Raw genomic sequence first — 19,236 nt, 5'->3', positions numbered from 1 at the left:
ATTTTTTCAGAGCTAGATGCAGAAAAAAATTATATTCAATTTGCAACCTGCTGGACGTCAGTATAGAAGGACTAATAGAACAAGTCCCACACACTGCTAGAAGCCCAAATATTTTTTCAGAGCTAAATGAAGAAAAAAATTATTTTTAATTTGCAACCTGATGGAGGTCAGTATAGATGGACTAATAGACCAAGTCCCACACACTGCTAGAAGCCCAAATATTTTTTCAGAGCTAGATGCAGAAAAAAATTATTTTTAATTTGCAACCTGATGGAGGTCAGTATAGATGGACTAATAGACCAAGTCCCACACACCGCTAGAAGCCCAAATATTTTTTCAGAGCTAGATGCAGAAAAAAATTATATTCAATTTGCAACCTGCTGGAGGTCAGTATAGAAGGACTAATAGAACAAGTCCCACACACTGCTAGAAGCCCAAATATTTTTTCAGAGCTAAATGAAGAAAAAAATTATTTTTAATTTGCAACCTGATGGAGGTCAGTATAGATGGACTAATAGACCAAGTCCCACACACTGCTAGAAGCCCAAATATTTTTTCAGAGCTAGATGCAGAAAAAAATTATATTCAGTTTGCAACCTGATGGAGGTCAGTATAGATGGACTAATAGAATGATGCTATGCCCAAAAGATTTTACTTCACTAGGTGCAGTAAAAAAATTGGTATTCTATACACAGGTGGTATATCTTGCAACACAGATAGGCTACTCCACTGACTAACACACTCTGCAATAGGCCAAAAAGGATTAGCTTTGCTAGATTCAGCCAAATGCTGTGAAAAAAACTTGCACAGCACTGGCACAGACCTGCCTGGCAAAAACTGATAGGAACTGATGTAACCTAGTCCTGAAAAGGACTCCAATTACAATTAGTCTTTACTCCCACAATCTATCTATTTAAGAGCACAGACCTGCCTGATAAAAGTCGTAGGAAATGCTGTAACCTAGTCCTTAAAAGGACTGCAATCACAACTATTCCCTACTCCCAAGCTATCTGTATATTTGTGCGAAAATTGGCTTGAAATTAACAAGGTATAGCGCACACAGCAACAGCGGTGCCGTCTAACACGCAGCTGCAGCAGTGAGAAAATGGTGGCGACGGGGAAAATGGCTTGGTCTTATAGGGCAAGGACATGTGACATACACTGCCAATCACACATGCCCTTGCTTGTGTGAAAAAAAGCACTTCGCTCCGTGTGTGCGCTGCTGATAGGCTGACAGATTGCACCTCCCCACTGCAAATGCGGGAAAGAGAAAAAAAAATGGAGATCTTCATTGTTCCTGCAGAGATCCATCCCCTGCCCCTCCCCCCGCCCCGCTGTACACTCAAACTGCGTATTAACATTAATTTTCATCATTACTGAGAAAAAATCCAGTTATGATTTTGGTGCACGAACAGTTATCGAACATAACCTCGAACAGCCGAATTTTTCTCAAATTGTTCGTGTTCGCCGACCGGCTCAAACACCGCCCAAAACAGCTCGAATTTGAGATTGGCGAACAGTTCGAGTAGAACAACGCTCATCTCTACTTGCCGGTTGGCACACTTTAGAAAGATACAGCAGTTGGCACCTGTGTTTTCTTATCCTCAGAGATCTGCTGCAATGGTCAGCTTACCATGTGCACTGGCCCTTCCACATACTCATCCTCTGACATAACAAGTGATTCGGCATTAGTGCACCCAGTGTCTTCCACTTTTGGGGCAGGGCCATGTAGATTGGCCACGGAACCCTAGCCAGCATAGTCATCAAACAGCAAAAGAGACTGCTGCATGAAACTTGGCTGTTTTGCAAGGGGCTGAGGTGGAAAAATTATGACCATGCTCCTCAGGTGCCAAATCTGCACTTTCTGTAGGGGAATGGGTGGAAAACAATGCCAAGGAACTGGAGCCACTGTCAACCATCTAATCTACCACCTTTTGAACATCTTGTGGCCTCACAATTTTGCCAGCATTACTCGGGCCTATGAAAAGATGCCAAATGTCCTGGCACCTGTGTGCACCAAAAGGAAGGTGTTTGGGCACATAGCAGGTACAGAACAAGCACGTTCTCTCCCTGCAGCAGCTCCACCATCACCACCAGTAGCATCACGACCATGTCCCTTATTTGATACTCTCCTTATATTTATGGGCAATATACACCACACTGGAAGTGAACTGTGCACCAGGTTGGATGGGCAGTATATAACCCGCTGGAAGAGCACTGTGCACCAGGCTGGATGGGCACTATACATCTCGCTGGAAGAGCACTGTGCACGAGGCTGGATGGGCACTATACACCAGGCTGGATATTCACTGTGTCATAGGCTGCACAATAATAAGGAAGTTTAGAACAGAATGCAGGGGCTGTATGCCCTAGACTGTACGGCACTCTTTTCTCCTTCCTGACAACACTGATAATGGCAGCGCAACCCGTGATCTGCTTTTATACAGACTGTCTCATGTGCTGCGCTGCCTAATCAGAGCCATGCCAATACTTGGTATAACTTTGAAGTGCCCTCAGTCATAAAGCTTGGTAATTGGCTGCGATGCATTCTTTCACCAAACAGCGTCTTGATTATGGCACTTTGCAGTGACAAATATAATGCAGTACATATGTAGCTTACTTGACATGTATTTGTTGAATGAATAAATAAATAATTACAAAAATGGCGTGGGTTCCCCCTTAATTTTCTTAACAAGCTGAGGGAAAGCAGACAGCTGGGGCTGGTATTATTATTCTGGGAAGGGGCCAATGTCCATGAAGATTCCCAGGCTACTTATATCAATTCACAGCTGTCTGTGTAGCCTTTACTGGTTATTAAAATGGGAGGACCCCCCGAAAAATGATGTGGGGCTCCCCCTATATTTAATAACCAGCAAACTCTAAACAGACAGCTGCGGGATGATATTAATAGGCTGGAAGGGGCCATGGGTATTGGCCCCCTCCCAGACTGAAAAGCCTCAGCCATCCCTGAAATGGCGCATCTATTAGATGCGCCAATTCTGGTGCTTAGCCTTGGCTCTTTCCATTTTCCCTGGTGCATTGGCATGTGGGGTAAAGGTTTTGGGGTTAATGTCAGCTGTGTTATGCCTGCTAACACCAAGCCCAGGGGTTAGTAATGGCGAGGTGTCTATCAGACACCCCCATTACTAAACCCATAGTCAAAATTAATAAAGACTCATGGAGAGAAAAGTCCTTTAATTGAAAAAAACACTCCCACACAATAACCCTTTTTTACTATTTTATTAACCATAAAATAAAACTAAAAAATCAAACTAATCCATTCCTCACCTGTCTACCAATTATCCACTAATACTGATGTCCCACCAAGATCTGGATGGTTTGGTGAGCGATCACATCAGTGATGCGACCTCTCACCCTGCCAGTAGGGAGACACTGAGCTGAGCGTGAGAACCGCTGCCTGTAACCGGCAGCAACCTTAATGACGTCACCACTCATCACTGGAGCGGCGATCTCATGCTCAGCTCAGTGTATCTCTGCTGACGTGGTGAGATGTCGCATCACTGATGTGACCGATCACCAAACCATCCGAATCATCATGGCACATCAGCATTAAAGGACATTTTCTGTGTGTGTATATCTTACTTTTGATTACGGTGTTAGTAATGGGGGTGTCTGAGAGACACCTGGGCTTGGTGTCAGGGGACATAAAACAGCTGACATGAACACCAAAACTATTACCCCTCTTGCCACTGCAAAAGCCGGGCAAAGAGCTAGAATTGGTACATCTAATGGATGCATCTGTTCTGGAGCAGCTGCAGGCTGTCTACTTTAGCATGGCTGGCTATCAAAACTGCCAGGCCCACTCTGTTTTTTTAAATTACTTATTTAAACAATTTAAAAATGGTGTCGGGACCCTCTATTTTTGAAAACCAGTCAAGATAAAGCTGACAGCTGAGGGCTACAGCCCGTAGCTGTCAGCTTTCCCTGTCCTGGTAATCAAGAATAGGGGAGACATTACGTATTTTTGTTTTTTTATTTTATTTTTTTACATACTTGACATGGCTGTGATTGAGCCAGATGTATCCATACCAGAAAAGCTTGCTGATTGGCTGCGCAGCAACATTTCAAGATGCTTTTTTCAGGCTGCCGAAATCGAACAGTAAGGCCATGGCCCCACTATCAGTATTTAGTCAGTATTTGGTCAGTATTTTTTCTCAGGAGTGGGAGCCAAAACCAGTAGTGGGTGAAAAATGCAGAATTGGGGCACTTGTTTCTATTATTCCGTTTCTCTGATTGTTCCTCATCTGGTTTTGGCTCCCACTCCTGCGAAAAAATACTGATCGAATACTGACAAAATACTGAGAGTGAGACCGTGGCCTAACACTGACTTCCAGGAACAGTCCGTGTTCAGGGTCCATGTACGGACACTAGGTGTCCGGTACAGACCCCGAATTTTATTGTTCAGTTTTGCCCATGACTAGCCAGGAAGAATTTTCTTTCTGCAGTACAGACTACAATATTCCTAAATCCTGGAGTGAGGGAACTAAGAAATCCCCAACACAAAAGTTTCAAGAAATCAATGTCCCATAATTTAAATGTGAAACCTTGTTTAATTATTTCAATGGATATCAACTCTTATACTACCAACAGGTATTTATTTTGTAATAAGTAGCAATTAATGTTAACTGTATTTATATATCTGGTGGAATGTGGGAAGATTTAGAAAAGAAATGCCATTTTGTAAGCTGATTTTCTCTGTAGTGTAATGTAGATTTTCAAATAGTGAAACTGAACTTACAATTTAATTGTCTATTTTGTCCATGAATAACTAAACCAAATATCTGTCATTAACGTGTCACTGTCTTACATGTTAATTATTGATGTGGAAGAAATAGACTAGAGCTGAAAAACTACATTTTTATTCTCTTATTTTCTTCTTATTTTGGCAGCTTTAGCCAACAAACACAGCTTTTCAGTGGTTAGTGTCTCAAACCAACACATGAATAGACAATAAGGACCCAATTCAACATTATATTTCTTTTTAAGACACTTTTCTTTTTTGTCTTATAATATTCGTTAACATTTTTGTACCAAATTCTTCAAAATGGCGCACATGGTTCATGAATTTGGCACAAAATAAAAAATGCTGTTCATTTTTGTCTTTTATGGTTTTTTGCATGCTTTTAGAGAAAAAATTGCACGTTCTGCTAAAATGTTGCAAAATTTGTCTGTGTATGGGGAAATTTCAAACATACATAATATCACACCAAAGGGGGGGGGTGATTGTGTTTAAAGTTCATTTACACAAAAATGCTGCTACTTTTTAAAAAGTTGCAATTGATGAATTACCTGGAGACATCTGAAAATCCCAAACTCCACCTTCAATGGCAAATATAAAAATAGTTGAATGCATTTAAAGTAGTATTTAAAGAATGTGGAAATTAAGAGAAAAATAACGTACAGATTAATAACATGAGAAATAATAAAACTAGACAAAAAATATATGCAAATGAAGCAATTGCATGTGAAATTATGATGTCAATTTTAGAGCGTACAAGACTTGACAGAGGTGGGTGGTGCTTATTCCACTGGAGCAGACTCAAGAGGAGATTTGATGGAGATTTTGAAACAGATCCACTTCAAAATCGGTATTCAGAGAGTATTTCAGTTAGCTTTCCATGTGGATTTTGAGAAAAATTAACTCTAAAATCCACTTCATGTGAACATACTGTACCTTACTACTCCCTAATTTCTCAATTCCCTCTCTACTAAAAGAGCAGACCCAAAGGTATAATCTCCATTTTAGGTTGCTGTCTTATCAGTGAAAGATATTTATTTAAAGCAGAATATTTTAAGAACAATTGGGAGCAGGTCTTGCATGCAATAGAAAATGTCTCTCCTCGATACCCAAAATGTTCAATTGCTTGAACCAGTACAAAATACTTTAAGAAGATGTTTACGTGGAAAGTGACCAAACTTGAGGCACATTCTATGGAACTCACTCAAATTCAGGTGTTCTGGGCCATAGTAATATGACTATTGAATGACCTTATAGGTGCTCCTGTACCTTTAGACTGCCGATGCCGCCATATAGCCTCATTAATATGCCACATCTCTCAGAGATAACCACTGTTGTTTTACATGGAAGATTTTCTAAGCTAAGAAGAAAATTGCTCACCTCTGGTTGTAAAATCAGGTTCTATTCTTTACGTGACGGCGATCTTTGGAGCATCTGATAACAAGAGAGGTCTACTACAGCATAAATGACTGAGCACAAAGATTCAGCGCATGAGAATATAAAAGTACTGTGGTTTTTATTTTTCACAAAAGGTATATATAAGCTGTCAGGTCACAAGCCTGAAAATAGAGTGTAATGTAAATCACAGTCTGTTCCCAAGCGTTATCAGTAGTAGCAGATTTGCATATAAATGGAAAAAAAGCATAAAATAACTTAAATTTAATGAAAAAAATAAAGCAATATTCTTGAAAAACACTGAACTTCGTATGTACTCCTAAACATTGTAATGTTCACAAAACATTTTTTAAAAAACATGGCACCTGTAATGCAGAATAAAACCAGCTTTACAGTGTATTTCAGGGACTTCCATCTGAAGTCTAAGGAAAGTCTAAGGAGCTATTGAGGATACTGAAGTAGGTCTGTAACTTTGGACTCTGAATGCTATTTCTGGCAATGCCCATCTTTCATTCCGGACACAATAGTTCAGTCTACTGTGCTATTGTGTTCAGCATTAAAGACACATACCACCAACAATCGGGTCAAATTGAGTCCAAAGTTGCAGACTTTAAACTTCACTTGCCATATTGTACTCAATGGCTTTGTCAGGGTTCTACCTTAATCCCATTCTTCTTGTGTTCAGATAGAAGCTCCTGACAGAAACAATGCAAAAATACAAAACAAAGATAAACTAAAAACTTTACAGAAAAGATTTATTTTTGGTGAAAATATCAGTTTTTGTAACTTGGTCTTATGCAATGCTATTTAATAAGAAAAATAATCAGGAGATATGTAATAAACTTTTATAGCTTTTTTTGCTTTTTATTATATATGCTTACTAATATTAGATTCAGTGTAATGTCACCTTAGCAATCACACTGGAATTCTGTAGAGGATGATTTTATCATTTTATGTTGCATTCATTTAGATGCACCACCCTTAGCGTTATATAATGAATCACCAGCTATCATTTTTGTGATTAAAATATAATCATGTTTAGAGCTGATGATAAAGTATAACCAGATTGACTTACAACACCCAGAGAGATACTCAACATCTGTTAAGTTCACTTGGTCTGGCACATCTTGAAAGTGATTTGTATCGGGAATGACAGATGTCAGTATATACATTCCACAACATGATAGCCCTGCTAGATTCAAAGTTGTTCATTGAAATCTCCACGGAGAAACTCACGCAGGTAGACTGTAAAAAATCATTGGCACAAGCAAACAGGGAAAGAGAAAAATAGATATAATAAAGCTGAAATAATATGGGTGGCCAGCTTGATACTAGCATAAACAGTTTGACTTTCCAAAGGGTTGATGTATTGGAACTTTACTTTCTTTCAAAATGAATAACTTATAATTTGCATATTAATCATGAAAATTAAAATGTATCTGTTTAGTAAAGAATTTGTGAGAATTATTGTTTACAATTATTTATTTCAGGACAATTTTTGCCACTGTTGTTAGTGGCATACAAGAAGAAAGAAAGTCCACAGTACAGAATAAAACCAACACCCTATGATAATTTCAGCTTTTGCCATTTAGGACAGACTGGCCTTATGTTTTGTTGGCAGTGCTTTATAAGTTATTGTCACATGCCAGCAAAGGTGATGGGACCAAAGAAAACTAAGTAACTTTCTTTAAGAATTTGTGTGGGTAATGCCAGACACTATGACCGAAACCAGACAAAACCGATTATAGTCAATCTGGTTCATCAGACTTGGTGTTTGGCATGTCAAGGATCTGTGACTTCCATTCCAATTCCAATGAAATTAAGAAGGTTGAATATTATCTTGTTTCCAACTCGTGTTGTATATGTATGTTACATGCGGGCTTTGGGTATTGGAGCAGGTTTTAGGAGCTGAGTCAACTTCACAAACAGCAAGTGCTGCCGTTTTTTTTATATATAAAACTGTCATCTGCCTCTAACAGCAGCAATCAGGAGCTAGCTCCAACCACTGCTGTTTAGCCTATTAAATGCTGCTATCAGCGACATTTAAGGAATGTAATCCACGTGGCCCAATATTTTAGGTGACCATCATCTGTTATGTGATTGCAAGTTGCTGATGGGCAGTCCTGGATCTGCTGACAGTTCCCATTGCTGCCATCTTGGCACTTTTGTGGAGCCAGCCACAGGCCATATACTCTTTTCATACTGCAATCATATTGACCTGAAGAATTGCAAAAATTATATTGACCTGAAGAATCATGTTGCCTGGTAGGGATGAGCGGACCCGTGGAAGTTCGGGTTTTGGTACCTGAGCAAAAGTTTAGTCCAAAGTTTGGTTCGGGTACCAGAACTGTACCCCAACCGGAGCCCAAACCACATTGAAAATAATGGTAACCCGAACTATGAACTGGAAAAATTCGCTCTATTTCTCTCCTCCTGGACTTCCACCGGAACGCCGAACATTACAACGGACTTCCGGGGGAAGTCTGTGTTCGGCGTTTAGCACCGGACACTAACTGTCCCATATGAACTCCAAAAACAAAAAAACAATAGTGGAATTTCATATTTTTTTTTAGAATTTCACCCCTCTTTTTCCTCCTTCCCATTTCTTAGTAAATTACTTAATAAAACAAATGGTATCTTTCAAAACTAAAACTGATCCCAATAAAAAATAAGCCTTCCTATGACAATGTCAATAACAAAAATGAAAAACGTTTTGTTTTTTCTAAAAAGCAGACAAAAAGCTAAAGTGCAAAAAAAAAAACTTGCCCCGTCATAAATTGGTTAATTTACATTGATTGCAAAGAGTCTAGAATAAAGTATTGCCTCAAGGGTGGCAATTTTGAATTGTTATCCAAATGCATATTGTATAACAGCATTTATCCTTGGTTTGGCTTGTAATGAAGAAATGCCATGCTACAGTAGATACAAGGGTATCAAATGAGATTCACTTTGTGAAATGCTCCAACAAATCTCATATAATTAGAGAGTTCTGGATATCCTTAAGCTCGGATGATTTATATCAAAGATAAGTAAGGTGAACTGAGCGAGCAAGCATTTTATAATTGTAGGCGGGTTTTTAGCCTTATCTTGACTTTTCTCTCGTTATTGAAAAGCTTTTCTAATCTTCTATGATCTGGAAAACTTTTGCAGTATGGACAAGCAAATGGAAACACTCTGCACTGCAGAAAGTTAAAAGTATGAATACAAGTTTTACAAAATGTGTTTTAGATAGACATAGTGGCAGAATCAAATCATTTTTGTGTTAATAAGAAAAGAGTACTGTATTTTATTTTTGTTGTTTAGAACAATGATTATATATATTGTAATATTTGGTTGTGACAAACAACAACTATCTGTGATTTGACTGTCTTTTTTTATAATCATGTGATAGGAGGTCTGATACAAGTTGCACAATTTTTCTTTTGTGACCTGACATTGAGAATTGTTGCTGAGCTGCCCAACTAACTGTGTAGTGCTAGCTTGAATTTGGAGAACTAAAAATCATGTTATTCTCCAAGAAATGAAGAAAAATACATAAAATTGAATAAAGTTAATTAATTTTTACTGTTTTTTTTTTTTTTACACAGATGAATGTGATGGTCAGCTTGCATCATCTCTCCCACCATCTTCTTTCACCAGTTCATCAGAACTTTCTAGCACTCACAGTGCTGGGTTTGCTAGGTTAAACAGAAGAGATGGTAAGTCTTTGTTGTTTTTGCTATTATATTTATATATAAAAAATGCAGAAGTATATCATGGTATTGCTATCAGATTTTTAAATTGTTGTGATCAGTTAATATTACCAGAGGAACAAATTTGGGATTGATGATATTCCTTCAACCAGTACAGAGAAGAAGCATTTTAAAAAGTCTATTGGCATATATAGAAAATGATTGTTTTCAATTAACATCTGTTGTCCATCAAAGTTATGAGCTATGCTCTATGTGATGATCTGTTAGCTGAGGAACAGGTCCAATTTGATCTCTTTTTATTTCAGGATACCATGACCATTAGGACTTACAAAGGTGTTTGTTAAGCTAATCAACCATTTTAAATAAGTTTTCCACTTCATCTTTATAACCATGATTTTTTGTTATTTACTAATATAGAACAAAATATTACAGATTCTCCTTCTATATGAAGCACAGCCTTTTCTAATTGTAGCCTTCCTGGCAGATTGTAGAGCGCTTAGGTTCTTAAAATAGTAGTTGACAGAGGGGCATGTAACCAGACCTGTTTAAAAGTGGGAGTAAAGGGTATATGAGAGTTTGATTGATTCTTGTTAAAGGGACTCTGTCAGCACAGAATGACTGTTCAAACTAAGTTCCGGTGCTCTGTGCTTCATGGCGGGACCAATCATTTATATACACCTTCCCACCTGCTTGTTGTCCCTCTATCCCCACCACCTCCTTATTTGATTGACAGCTCTGGCTTTATAGAGCCAGAGAAGGGAGGAGATAGAGGAAAGAAAGCAGATGAGAAGGTGTATATAAATGAATGACCCCGCCATGAAGAACCGTGCGGCGGGACTTAGGCTGAACAGTCATTCTGTGCTGACAGAGTCTCTTTAAGACCATATGAATGGTTCTAATGAATACATAAGAAAAAAGAGAGACAAGCACACATAGGGTGGTACAGTATAGGGTAGAGGAAGTTAGGGCAACGTGAGGGGGATGCTTACCTGACAAGGTTGTGCATGTCACAGTCCCATTGTATGCCCATAGAGTATACAGCGGCCACAGTCACACCAGCAGATTCAAGGAAATCTTCATCTCCATAAATTGAGGAGTGGAAGGAGATGTAAATTTCAGGTTGACTGGGCTGCTGTTGGAAAAGTAAACAAGGCAAATAGTCTATTTTTGAAAAAGTGTTCGGTATGAACTTGAAATGATAAAGATACTATTAAATACATCAACCCCTGGCAAAAACTATGGAATCACCGGGCTCGGAGGATGTTCATTCAGTTGTTTAATGTTGTTGAAAAAAAGCAGATCACAGATATTGCACAAAACTAAAGTCATTTCAAATGGCAACTTTAGGGCTTTAAGGAACACTAAAAGAAATCAAGATTAAAAATGTGGTGCTCAGTAAGGTTAATTTTTTTCAGACCAAGCAGAGGGAAAAAATGATGGAATCACTCAATTCTGAGGAAAAAATTATGGAATCATGAAAAACAAACACACAAATTACTCGTCATAATGAATACATAACAATCTTATGTTCTATTGGAATAATAAAATCATGACTCACAATAAAGAACAAGATCTCTTCTTTCTTTCTACATATTGTGATTATTTGCCCAGGTGATTATTATGCATTGCTCTTCAGGGAGAAATTAGAGGCTTAAAAATTGTTTTAGTATAATGTAGAATATATTTGTATTTTTGAATAAAATATACATGGTGTGATAAAGTATACTTCCATCAAACCGGATGTCTTAATTCTCAGACCAGTAGATACTGTCACACAGGAAATTTACAAAAGCTTTATTAATGGCCGCTTCATAATCCAAATATCTGTTTGGTGCATGACTATAAATATGCATTAGTATTGTTTGATTGAAATTAATGCAACTATGTACATGAATAACTTCCTGAAATTATATGCACAGCATGATGATTCTTTCAGCAAGAAATAGATATTTTTTTTTTTTTGTGGCCAAACTTGTAGATAACCAGTATCCTAAATTCTCCATTCTGTTCTGACACATATAAATTATGCTGGAAAACTCCTGGCCAACCAAAGTGTCATTAATTGCACACAATATTTTTACATGGGAAAACAGTGAGGGTGCTCAGAGGAAGACTATTCATCCACTGAATAATATTGTGAGACAGAGGAAACTTATTAGAGGTGAGCATAAGGTGGATGTTAATTGGACCATTGGTATTATGAATTCAGTTACCAAGATTGTATACCTGTCAAAGGCAAGTAATTCACAAAGGTTTGTTTAGCATTTTTAATATATACTGTATATATTTGGTGAGTAGGGTATGTGCACATGACATCTTCTAGGCTATGTTCACACGTTGCGTATTTGATGCATTTTTTCTCTTGGCAGTAAAGAAACAACGTCAAAAAAGCAGGTTTTGCTGAGTTTTTGCCATGTTTTTGCTGCGTTTGTTTACTGCGTTTTTATCAGTGAGCATTTGTCTCTTGTGCATGCTAATAAAGTTTAGTGCAAAAAAAACCCCCTTCATTGTCATCAGGTTTTGGTACCAACAACGCAACAAAACCTGATAACTGCATTTTTTGCTACGATTTTGCTGCGTTTTTGCACTACCCATTGCTTTTAATGGGTGAAAAAGCTGAAAAAACACTGAAAGAAGTGACATGCTACATTTTGCAAAAAAGCAGCTTTTGACAGAACAGTCAGGGAAAAAAAACAAGAAGTGTGTATGAGATTTCTGTAATCTCATAGACTTTGCTGGTACTGTAAAACGCAGCTGAATTTTTTTTCCATAAAAAACGCATCAAAAAAAGTTGCAAAAGCGCAACATCTGAACATTGCCTTAGATATGCCTATCTGCTGAGTTTTTCACAAGAAAGACGCTTTAGGAATGAAAGACGTTTTTATTCCTAATTCTTGTTTAATTTGCATCTTTTCGATCATTTTCAGTCAGTGTTTTTTGCAATATTTTTGCTCAGTTTTTGAACTTCTTTTAATCGCTTTAGGTTTTCAAAGACACAAAGCAGGTCACAGACGTATCCTGACCCATCTAGAAAGACTGGTCAGGATACTACTTTTAACCACTTTTCATCTTTAGAAAACTGAATCGGTTAAAAAAAGTTTAAAAGTTGAACATATGCACAAGTCAGTTTTATAAAGAAATGCATATGTCCATACTTTTGAGTGTTTAGTTAATGCTTTTTCAGGCAGGATACTAAGTGTACCTGCCTGAAAAAGCCATAGTGTCCACATATTCTTAGGTAGCTTAGTTGCATTGCTACGGTTAGAACATTTTTTAAATGCTCATCTCTATTGCTTCTTCAAAAAATACCATATATACTCGAGTATAAGCCAACCCGAGTATAAGCATCCTAATTTTACCACAAAAAAACTGGGAAAATGTATTGACTCTAGAATAAGCCGAGGGTGGGAAATGCAGCAGCTACTGGTAAATTTACTTATCCTGGTACGCATTGCCCCCTCATCCCAAATTCTGGTATGCATGGCACACCTCATCCCCAATCCTGATATGCATGGCCCCCCTATCCTGGTATACATGGCCTCCCATCACTGCACACATGAAAAAAATAAACACTTCTACTCACCTTCCTCCTCTCTGCTCCAGCGCTGCGTCCTGTCTGCCAGCTGCTCATGTCAGCATCTGAGCAGCGCATGACATCACTGCCATGCACCCTCAGACGCCGAGGTGAGCTGCGGGGATATTCATTCATCTCCATGCTTGGACTATCGGTGTGGAGAAGCGTGAATATGCATTTTCTTTGATCGCGGTCACTGTCAGCAGGAGCTGCTGCTCAGCGCTCCTGTGTGCCCACTACTAAAGAAAATGAATATTCACTCTTCTCCATGCCCGTGGGCTTGGAGAAGAGTGAATATTAATTTTCTTCAGCAGTGGGCACACGTGGTAGCTGCAGCAGCGGCTACTGCCTGTGCACTGCTCATCCGCCGCCGCAACCCCCCACCACCACTATCCACCACCGGATTGTATATAGTCGACTATATACCCGAGTAATAGCCGAAGGGGGCTTTTTCAGCACAAAAAATGTGCTGAAAAAGTTGGCTTATACTCAAGTATATACGGTAATTCATGTTGATTTGCTGAGAGATAAAAACTTGGTAAATCACTTGGTGTACCATCTCTATAAATGACAGATTCTTTTAATATCTTATCCTCTTTTTTAAAATGTTCATCACTCTCATTTGTACATCAATTTAAATTCATCGCTTGCTTTGACTTATTGTGCTTTCTTTGTAAAGTTTGGATGATTAAACTTCACACAAAATGCAGTGACTAAGGGACCATTTACACTACAGAATTATCAAGAATTATAATTTTTTTGAACACTCGTTTCCTATTTATCAAGCAGTGTAAATAGCCTGTAATCACCCGACAGATGAATGAGTAAAACACTAGTTTTTAAGGAGAAATAATATTTAAAATAGCTTAAAGTTCATCTGTCAGCAGGTTTTTGCTACCTCATCTGAGAGCAATGTAATGTAAGCAAAGAGAAGCCAAATACAACAATGTATCACTTAGATTACTGGGTGGAGAAGTTCTGACACAATCAGAGTTTTTAGATTTAGAATGAAGCAGAGCTGAGAAAGCTAACCCCGCCCACACCAGGCTCTGTATGTGCAAATCCATAGACAGCGAGCTGCTTATCACAGGAGGGGGCGTTGCTGGACTAGAGTAGTTCAGCAATATAATCTCTTAGCGATAAATCCTTCACAGTTAATAAACATCATGCACTTTGACAAGTGACACATCCCTAAATTCTGTGCTTCATCCTCTATCTCCTGCTATTTTCATATTACATAGCAAAAAACCTGCTGGCAAATTCCCTTTAAAAAAATCATTGCTCTCAGTAGCACATTATCTTTTGAAAATAGGAAAGGTGCTGCCAACATCAATGATAGCCTATGCGCATAGATATAATAGTGATTGTTCTGTCCGCATGGGAGATGCGGTCTGTCAGCCTGATTAGACAATGTTTCTCTTTTCTTGGGAAATCTTCTTTATGGCTGTTTCTTGATTTCAACCAGTGACCTTTGCTTGGGAATCAACCTATTAACAAAGTGAGCTATTAGGGAATGTGAGAACAGGTTGTAATTTGTAGTTTACAGGAAGAAAAAGATTTTTCCACCACCAGGAGCAAAATATTAACAATGCAATCACATGACAAGAATCTGCATAACTAATCATATGCTAAATAGTTGTATGTCAGATTTATGTATGAGATAGCCAAGATGATCGTCTATAAAATGAAGCTAATCTCACTTTCGAAGCAGTAGAGGATAGTGAGATATGGAGCCTGAAAATCAAAGGCTCAAAACATTGTTACCCTTTTGCTCATCAGCATACATGTGGTCGGCAACCATCTGCTGTGCAAAAGCTTCACCGATTAGGTAGCAAAGATTTTCATGCTAATATGCCAATTTCAGCACCCCCTAAATTCATGAATAATTTTAGTAAATAATTGCCAATTTTAGTAAAGAAGATTGCAGTCTACGAATTCAAAGAATTGTCGTTTGACAGTGCTAAACAATTCTGCACTTTTTGGCAGTTTTTTTCTTTGTGATCTGCCTTGCGCAGGGGCCACATATGTGAGGAAGTATTAGGAAGTATTGACTTTGGAGAGAATGTAAAATGTTCTGGTTAGACATCTGCAATTGTTCGGTGTGCAAAAGCTTCAACGATTAGGAGCACACAGTTTCCTGACAATATGCCAGTTTCACTGACACAAAAATTTCTGAACAATTTTGGAAAATATTGATATTTTATTTTAGAGAAAATTTCACTTATGAACTTGAAAGGAGTTTGATTGTAGAGGTGAGCAGATCAATTCATAGAAGTTCAAGTTAGAATTGAATTTCTTGAAATTAGTGGTATCACACTAATTGAAACATTTTGAGATTGGCTTTGCAATTTGAAAATGTGAGATATGCCCTGCACCATTTCCCACACTACTGAAGTTTCAGACAGCCAGCATTTTGCATTGCCGCACAGGCTTCCACAACCCTGCAACTATTGCATCTTACGGATTATAATATCTTGTACAGTGGTGGTCAGTATCTGGACCATCACAGATCAATTTTTCCATCCCCAAGGTCCCTGGGTAAGTCTCTCTCTACTGTAGAGTGTAAGCACTTATGGCCAGTGGGGTCCTCTCTCATGTAGAGTGTAAGCTCTTATGGCCAATAAGGTCCTTTCTCTCTTGTCTGTCAAGTGTAAGCTCCTAAGATCAGCAGGGTTATCTTTCTCCTGTAGAGTGTAAGCTTTTATTGTCTGGGATCCACTCTTTCTCGCCTGTAAAGTGTAAACTCGTATGGTTAGCAAGGTTCTCTTTCTCTCTCCTTTTCCCCATGTTTGTTTTACAATTACAAGCTTTCCAGTTTTCTGGAAAGTGGATTGGTTGTCGTGGGTCAGTTGAATGGCCACCAAGGTCTCCCGATCTGACCCCCTTAGACTTTTATCTTTAGGATCATCTGAAGGCAGTTGTCTATGCTGTGCAGCATCTGAAACAACGGATACTGGAAGCCTGTGCTAGCATTTCTTCTGCAGTGTTGCTATCAGTGTGTCAAGAGTGGGAGAAGAGGGTTGCATTGACAATCCAACACAATGGGCAGCACTTTGAACACATTTTATAAGTGGTCATAAACTTGTAAAAAACTCATAAAAGAATAAAGTTACGTTAAAACCAAGCACACCATTGTTTTTCTTATGAAATTCTCAATAAGTTTGATGTGTCACATGACCCTCTTCCCATTGAAAAAAATAAAGTTGGATCCAAAATGGTCGCCATGGTCACCACCCATCTGGAAAAGTTTTCCCCCTCCCATATACTAGTGTGCCACAAACAGGAAGTTGATATCACCAACGATTCCCATTTTATTTTGGTGTATCCATATAAATGGCCCACCCTGTACTACTACTGACAAGACGGTTGCTGTCAGCACTGCCGGTGGTGCTGATAGAGGCCATCACATTTTTATCCATGATATTAGTTTTTTTTCTATTACCTGCCATGTGTGTTGCCTGTGCCATGTTTGGATTTAGTATACATTTTGGAGAAAAATATAACATTCAATTTGTTTATAAACTTTGTTAACAAGCGTAACCAATTTTTTTTTGTTTAGAATTCTCCCACTCTTGACAAAAGGGGCTTAACCCTAAATAAAGAGGTCTCTACATAGGAACACACATGGAAAGTAATTTGCGGCAACAGCCAGCAGTATTGCTGTGGCCCTACGATTGTTAAATGCAACTAGTCAAACCGTAGCGCAACCTTAACTTTTTTTCATTTTTTTTAAATAACGACAACTCACTCCCCTTGAACCAAAATGAAAAGTAATTTAATGATACTTACAATGCTAGGTTGTGAAGTTGCAACATAAATGTTCATGATCGTAAACTACATGCTGCAACAACGACAGTATGGTCTTAATGTGTACGGTATGTAGAGTAGATAATTAAAAGAGGTATTTCAAAAACAAAAAGACCATTTATACCTAGAGTGAAGAAAAAAATTGTTTAGAAGGTTATTCCCATCTAGTACATTTACAGTATATATCTTCTTTCTGCCTGGAATGAAAAGGTGAGCATACATGAGGCATGAGTTCCTATTTCTAGCATGGAAGTTCCAAAAATTGGCTAGCACACGTGATGTACAATTTTTTGAATCCACATTCAAGTCAATGGAAAGGGCCACTTCCCCATTCTTGATGGTGCGTGATGAAGCCCCCAGCAATTGAACCTGTATTTAAGAAATATTTATGGTTGCTTCCTGCCATAATTGTGCCAATGGGATAACATCTTAAATGATTATTTATCTATGTTCATACAATTTTGGACAGAAGAAAAGCACAAACAACCTATGTAGATGAAATGGTGATATTTGTCTGACAATCATCCAGAGGGGCTGATAATCCAGTTTTCATTGCGAATGTCGTTTGTATATCATGTTTGTCTCAATGTGAGCTGCCAGCTGGTATGTTTGTAGAATAAGTAATGTATTATTCATAACTGATGCTGCAATAAAATATTGGATTTTTATTTTAAACTTATGATCAGCTCAGATTTTAGAATTTAATATCAAGGTAATTGCCATTTAATGAGTTAAGAAAAAAATAGCATAGGGCAACAGCTTAACATATTCTACAAAGAAATTATGAATTGCACTAAAACGATGAGGAATCAGATACCAGAAAGAAATATAAAGGATGAGAACTGAATGATAAAATTTATGGTACAATATTGTGGAGAGTGTAAACTAAGAAACCTGATTTAGTTACCAATAGCATTCAGACTCTAGCTTTTTTGCGAGATTAGAAAATGCAATGTATTATTTATATATTTTTTAAATTCTTTGAATTAACATACCTAAGGAAATTAATTAAAAAATGTGTGTGTACAATTAGATTACTAAGTTTGAATTGTAACTATCATTCTTAAAATGCATGGATATGCCTAAAGTTTAAGGCTATGTTCAAATGGCAATAATAATATATAATGTATTTGTTTTTACTAAGAATTCATTTTGTTCAAGTTATTGATTTATTTAACCATTGATTAACATTGTTAATCCAAAGAATGGTTATAAAGTTCCATTAGCCACTAGCCAAAAAAGGATTTTTTTTTTGTGATCCAAATAGTGATCATTATCCCCTGTATACTCTTTTCATCCAGGATGCTTCCTTCTTCTTCTATATATGATCTTCCATGATCTTCTGATTGCATAATACAGGTCCAGTTGGGACTGAAACTTTACGTCAATTGTACTTTTGAGTTTGCTATAAATGCATCTGTGGCACCCCAGGAGTCCGGTTGCAACAGTGGCATTGCCTCCCTCACAAGGGGGTGATGCCATGCCTGGAAGCAAGGAGGGGTTCCCTTAATCAGGTTTTGCTAGCATGCAACACTTTCCTGGCTCCAGACCAGCAAGGGGAGCTCCTCCCCTTAGCAACTGGAATCTGGAGGTGGGGTTAGTTAGAGTTAGTGAGAAGAGTTGAAGCCAGGACAGCGAAGAGGAAAGATCCGGGGAGTGGAGATGCACGGCAGATCACCCCAGAAGGAAGCGCAGAAGAACCGGACACTGGGGTCCGAGGTTGTGGAGCACCGAAGGCCCAGCAGCAGAAACCAGAGGGCAGGAGACTGCAGGTCTCCTGGCCCCATCAGACGCCCGGAGGCTCAGCAGCACGATAGGGCCCAGCACCGCCACGTGGGAGTAACACTCCAGGAAGGACCGAGCTGCCTGCCATACGGGTGAGCACAAAGACGTTTTACTCATGGACAAGGGCCACAGCACAGCTACAAGAGGTAGCGCAAAAGGGAAGGCCTACAACTCCACCTGGCTAGGTGGATCCCCCAACTTGCTTCCAGGCCGCCGGGACCTCT

At 38.5% G+C, this 19,236-nt stretch overlaps 1 protein-coding gene across 1 annotated transcript in view; it reads left to right on the top strand.

Moving 5' to 3' along the window:
- Positions 1–19,236, top strand: part of CNTNAP4 (contactin associated protein family member 4) — a 636,367-nt gene that overhangs the window by 191,558 nt on the left and 425,573 nt on the right. The window contains exon 2 of the mRNA XM_073670996.1: positions 9,742–9,852. Coding sequence (XP_073527097.1) covers positions 9,742–9,852 — 111 coding nt within the window. The remainder of the gene's footprint in view (positions 1–9,741; positions 9,853–19,236) is intronic.

The sequence above is a fragment of the Phyllobates terribilis genome, unplaced genomic scaffold, assembly GCF_046119375.1.
Source record: "Phyllobates terribilis strain yellow unplaced genomic scaffold, ASM4611937v1 Scaffold_1__5_contigs__length_1240528914, whole genome shotgun sequence".
Classification (NCBI taxonomy): domain Eukaryota; kingdom Metazoa; phylum Chordata; class Amphibia; order Anura; family Dendrobatidae; genus Phyllobates; species Phyllobates terribilis.
This window is presented reverse-complemented; position numbering and strand designations above follow the sequence as displayed.